General features: G+C 38.6%; 1 protein-coding gene across 1 annotated transcript in view; it reads left to right on the forward strand.

Moving 5' to 3' along the window:
* ZPLD1 (zona pellucida like domain containing 1) overlaps positions 1–5,275 on the forward strand; it is a 30,789-nt gene extending 25,514 nt beyond the window's left edge. The window contains exons 11-12 of the mRNA XM_021400464.1: positions 2,038–2,067; positions 3,559–5,275. Coding sequence (XP_021256139.1) covers positions 2,038–2,067; positions 3,559–3,731 — 203 coding nt within the window. The 3' untranslated portion in view covers positions 3,732–5,275. The remainder of the gene's footprint in view (positions 1–2,037; positions 2,068–3,558) is intronic.

The following is a 6,000-nucleotide window of genomic DNA, read 5'->3' on the forward strand; positions in this document are numbered from 1 at the left end:
GTTCTTCAGTGATTTTTTTTAAATGAAAACATGAATAAGGCTGAGAGAGCTGGGGCTGCTCAGCCTGGAGAAGAGAAGGCTCCGAGGTGATCTGATAGCGGCCTTTCAGTATCTAAAGGGGGCTGTAAGAAAGAAGGGGACAGACTCTTCAGAAAGGTCTGTTGTGCTAGGACAAGGGGAAATGGTTTCAAACTAAAAGAGGGGAGATTTAGACTAGTATAAGGAAGATCTTTACAATAAGGGAGATGAGGCACTGGAACAGGTTGGTGGGTGCCCCGTTCTTGTAGACACTGAAGGTCAGGGTAGACAGGGCTCTCAGCAACCTGATCTAGCTGTAGGTGTTCCTGTTCATTGCAGGGGAAGTGGACTAGATGACATTTAAGGGTGTCTTCCAACTCAAATGATTCTATGATAAAGGAAGAAGTATTCTTTTTAGGTGTCTTTTAATTGAGACATATGACTAAGGCTTTTATAGATTAGACAGATTTCTTCATAGAGCATGCTTTTGGACTATCCCACTCCCACTGTCAGAAGCATGCTTTGATGGGATTTACTTTAGAAAGCAGTGATTTAGTTCTGAACGGTGCAACCAATTTCCTGAGTGCTATTGGTCAAGTTAGCCTGGCTTAATCTTCACTTTTTCTTCAGGAGCAGAGAGAGAGGTTGCTATTTCATCCCACTGTCCTTTCCTGTTGTGAAAATAAGTGATAAGTGCACTGATGATGTGAGGTTCATGAATGCTGCAGTCAAAATAAAAAAAAAGGGGAAGGTCATGGGAAAACTTCAAGCTGAACAGAACTGACTGCTTTGTGGATGAGGAATCCCATGGGTGGCAGTGCTGACTTTGACACTATGCTACGTGAAGGTGCTTAATACTATATTCAAGATCAAGTCTGCTCCAATTTTAGTAAAGAGCCCATAAAACTTGCTGCACCTGGCTGAGCGTAATACATATGCTTGTCATATGGCTGCAGATGTGCAACCCCTTGCTTTCTTCATTTGAGTTGGTGCTGTATCTATGCCGGGACTGGTCCTGTGCCTGTCACTGTGTCGGCAGAAGCACCTCAAGTAGTTAGCCAGGCCTTCCCATTACTCTAATCACCAGTTGTTCTGGTAACAGCACTGTTTATGTAATTACCCTAGTAGGAACTGGATCATGGTACTGCAATTGAATAATGGTCCTTCTCCTGTGTATTTCTGAACTCTTATTTCTAACGTTGCATTCTTTTCAGAGGAACTTCATTCTTTTTTGTTAAACTAAAATAAGTCATTGAAAGAGAAATACACAGCAGAAAATGATTTGGTCTCTGTGTTCAGAGACAAAGCAAGCACCTATCTGTGAAGGTGAGACTGTACAGCTTTTGATGGTTGTCTCACTTAAACATAGAAGGTAGCTGCTCAAAACAGATGTATACACGAGCTGTGATTACAAGTTGCATGAAAAAGCAAAAACAGTGACAGAAAGTGTAGTTTTGAGATGGACAACGGTAAGTTTGAAAAAAAAAAATTGTAGACAGAATACAAATGTTTCCCTGAGTACAGTATGTGGCTGCCAAGAGCAGAGCGTGCATTGAGAAAGGGTGTTTTTGTTATCACTTGAGGTCATTGCTTTACTTTTCCTTGGAAAAACTCAGGTTAAAACTTTTTTCCTATACAGATCATCTTGTAGCATGTTTATAATACAAGGGGCTTGTGTATAATATCATGGTTGTCATTGTATTTTTATTTAAAGGAGCAGAATAGAACTGTGACTCTTTTCAGCTAAATAGTTCCTTCACTAAGGTGTTTTTTTGTTTGTATGCTCCCACCCCCCGCATACTAAATAACTTTGCGTTGTTGCACTTGCCTAAAAAATGAAGAAACTATATGTAATTCATGTTGTCATCCTGATTTTACCAGAGATACTAAAAACAGATAGTCAATGTTGCAAAGATAGTTGATGTGTTTTGAAAATAAAGCCTTTGTGTGCAAAGAGGGGAAGGGAGAAGGCACCAGGTGTTTATAAAATATAATGCATGTCATTTTTGTTTTATACAGATGAGTCACCAACCAACAACTCACAGCTTGGTAAGTTAATCAAAATTCCAAGAAACACAAAAGAGATGGTTATAAGCGAAACAGAACTGAGGAGAATGAACCCTTTTGATTCAGTTCAATGCACTGAGCTAGAGCGTTTTGTTGTTTTTTCTCCTTTTTGGCTTTTGTCTAAGTGAATACTGACTTCCTGCCATAAAGAAAACATTTGGTGAATCTGGAATGCTCAGTTTAATTTGTATATCCAGCCCCACCAACGAGGCAACTTCTAATTCCTATAATGGAGTTGAAGTGAAAATCTGTTGCTATGACATATAAGGGTGAAGAAGCATTGCAACTGCCAGAAGCAAAATTGGACTTAAGCCGTAAAATCTGCTTATGCCATATGGGAACTGTGCAGCAAAATGGTTGTTACGGTGCAGTTCAGTTCAGAGCTCAAACTCAAAAGAGTCCTCCCTTAGTTCTTTTTCTCCTGGCATTTAACCACATCAAGAGCCCATGAAGAACTTTAGATAGAACTAGTGGTCTGTGGTAGGGTGAGTAAGGAAATAGGCTGCTGGGAAATCTGTGCTTTAAGTTTTACAGTGCTTCTCCTTTGGACACTTGGAGGACTTGTTTCAGCTTGTATGTTTTTCTGCTGGTAATGAGTAGCTAATGACTAGTAAAGAGAGGATGGTCTGTTAAGCCATCCTGCTTCTTACTTGCTCATAACAGGACCCAGTTGCAGAAGCAACCTACTCTGTCCTCAGAACTGTATTAGCTATTTCTTCCCTTCTCTTTTCAGTTTAGACAGGAGGGACTGGTAATATGGAGGCAGGTGGCTGCTTCTGGGAGGAGTGGTCTCATTCCCCGTGTAGGAGCTGCCTAGTCTTTTCACTTGAGTGTCTAGCATTGGTAGTGGCAAACAGACACTGGTGCTTTGGATAGCACCTACCACTCAAATGTTTTATGTCTCCTGCTGTTAAAGATGGTATAGGCTGGAAATGTGTGTTATCTGAGATTTGGTCCATGAACAGTCTTAGAGCCACAAGTAAATAGTAAACATGTGAAGGGGCCTCTTGTGAAGGCATGTAGACAAGCTTAGTGAAGCTGAGAGATCTGACATAGATATTCCTGCTAAGGATTTATATACCCTTCAGAATGAAATGTAGCTAAGGATATCAGGGAAGAGATGCTTTCATTAATTTGCCTAGGCCACAAATCCTTATACCTCTGCTTTGATAGTTCTTGGGCAGTGGCAGTTTTCTCCTAAATATAAAAGGTCAAGATTGGTCACCCAATGTGAGGGATTATGTGTTAGAAGTATCCTTATTGTCTTTATTCCCCAGTATGATGGGTAGGGAAAGAAAAACTATTTTCTAAGTACACTTAGATAAATTCTATCCAAGTAGACAAGTACTCATTTTGAAGTATAATTTTAGTCTCTTCACTGTAATTGTTCTCTATATAAAGAGAAAGACAGAAGCATTTGGCACTGCTGAGAAATTCTAACCAGAGATTACCTGTGCATTTTTGTTCTTGCAGCTCAACACGGACCTCCTTTCCAGCTGAATTCAGTCACCAGTGCACTGATTTCAGGTGTGGTCATCCTTGGAATCACAAGTGTTTTCTTTTTTGTGTGCTCCCTAACTCTACTGCACAGAAATTGGCCCAACAGCTCGGTCTTGAGTGGCATCCGAAACCCAGTTTTCAATTGAAAGTGATTTACTTGCACTTTTTGTTTGAGGTTGCCTTTCTTGTCCATGAAATATTCTTCCATTAAAAAAAAAAAAAAAAAAAAAAAGGCAACATTCCATCTGTATCCAGCTTCTATTCCAGCTATTCTTTACTTGTAGACATGTTAGACATTGATGTGTAGGTCAGTAGCAGTGATATTGGTGACAATCCTAGGAAACTAAGAATCTCAATTGTGTTTGTGATCAGACTATATATGACACTATGCCCATGGGTGTGCTGACAATAGAGCTTGTGTCTCCAGCTTCCCAATTAGATCTTAAAGCTGAAGATGCTTAAGGTGAGAACCTATCAAAATGTGCCATGCAAAACCTGACACATTCAGAAACATTCCTACGTCCATAAATATCTGTTAAGATGAGGATCACTTATATTTTTTCATGTTTTGTCACAAATTTGAAAAAAACAATTGTGGCTCAGGAGGAAACTGTTATCATCTGTCTTGGCTAAAACGAACCATAGTCTTAGAGTAATAAGTGACTTTTGCTTATTATTCATTTGAAAATGTTTTCTTAAGATATGTCTTCCACTGAATTGTGGTGAGAGCACACTAAGTAACACAGAACAGAATTTGGCTGGGTATCTTTGAGTCAAATGGTTTAGGGCAAATTGCTAGAAAAATGCTGTGAGTTTTGAGGTTGAAATCTTTTTTCCGACCAAACCATTGAGCGAGAATATGGGTGAGTTTTAAATCTAACTAATATTCAGCAGAAAGTTAATTATGCACATCTACAACCTTCTGTCAAATTCTAACCCTGGGAAATTCTCTAAGGGGAGAAAGTATTCCTTTACGCCATGCCTCCCTGAAGAGGCAAGCAAATAAATGAATAGTAGATCAATGCTTATTTCTTTAGCAGATTCTCCCCATGGATTAGACTTCTTCACTGCATGGATGAGGGGAAGAAGGCAACTAGAAGAATAACAGGCCACAGGCAGTACCATGCTGTTGACTCTAGTTAATCTGATAAACAAAAGACTTAACTGAAGTGATTGAGAGTGACCAGGTGCCTTCAAACAGGAGCATAGGGCAGTGGTGTAGCTGTGTAGAATAGACAAAAGTTCTGGTATACTAGAGAGGCCGCAGTAGACATGGCATATATTAAGCTGGACTGGATAGACAGTTGGGATTTTGGTCACAGATTCAACAGTTAATTTGGAATTTATTTTTTTCATGTACTGTACATACTGGCCTAGAGAAACACCTCTTTAATATTTATCCTCATCCTATTTCAACAAAGTATGTGTTTTCATTGGTGTAACACAACTGGATAACGATCAGGGCTCCTTGGCTCTCAAGACTGAAGACGTTCAGACTCTCAGTTTTCTGTGATCCTACAAGTGCTGTGTAAAAGCCTGGTGTTCACAAAGTCCACTGTGCTGTAATGTGGTGTCCCTAACAACCAATACCATGCCTGTTTTCCTCCAGTCTTAATACCTCAAAAACATTTTTGCACTTCAGGGGTTAGGTCTGATGACATGTAAAACATGATTGTTTAATAAAATTATTTGAAACACTTCAGAATGAATGTTTTGTGTGAAGCATTTTTTCTCCCTTTTAAAATATGAGGTTTGTATATGCATGCAGTGACCTCATCCTACAAACATGAAAAGTGAAAAAGTTTCTTTAAAGTCAGTTTGTAAGAGCTTTCAATATAGAAGATAAATTAATATATCTCTACTGGCCCTTAAAGTGTAGTGATAAAACTCAAGAGATTTCTATTCCAGTCTGGATAAAAATAAATTCAGATAATCTGTTGTAATTAACTCAATAATCTGTTGTAATTAACTCACAACCAAAGAAATTCCATAAATGTAATTCATACTACATAATCACCAGCTTTAGTTGGAAGTTTCCAGTGATGGAGATAGCCATTACCATCCTCAGTAAGCTGTTCCAACAGCTAATTACTGTCCCTGGTACTTTTAAAGACTATTTCTAATGTGCCCAACTTAACTGACGGAGAGAATTTTCTAACTGAGATCTCACAAAAACAATAGTAAATGTTGTCACAAAAACTGGAAAAACAAAAGTCACTGAAATAATATACTTGTCCTATTTCAGTTTCTATTTCTGGTAAGAAATTGTATTGCTTTTAACAAAGGCTTGTCCATTGAACTTTTCAAGGTTTGGTTAGTCTGTTGCAAAGATTGTGTTATTGCTCAATAACATAACATGCAAACTGTGTTTTTCTTAAGTAAAGTAAAATTTCTGGAGTGGTTTTTTTTGTGAAG

Source organism: Numida meleagris, chromosome 1, assembly GCF_002078875.1.
Source record: "Numida meleagris isolate 19003 breed g44 Domestic line chromosome 1, NumMel1.0, whole genome shotgun sequence".
Classification (NCBI taxonomy): Eukaryota; Metazoa; Chordata; class Aves; order Galliformes; family Numididae; genus Numida; species Numida meleagris.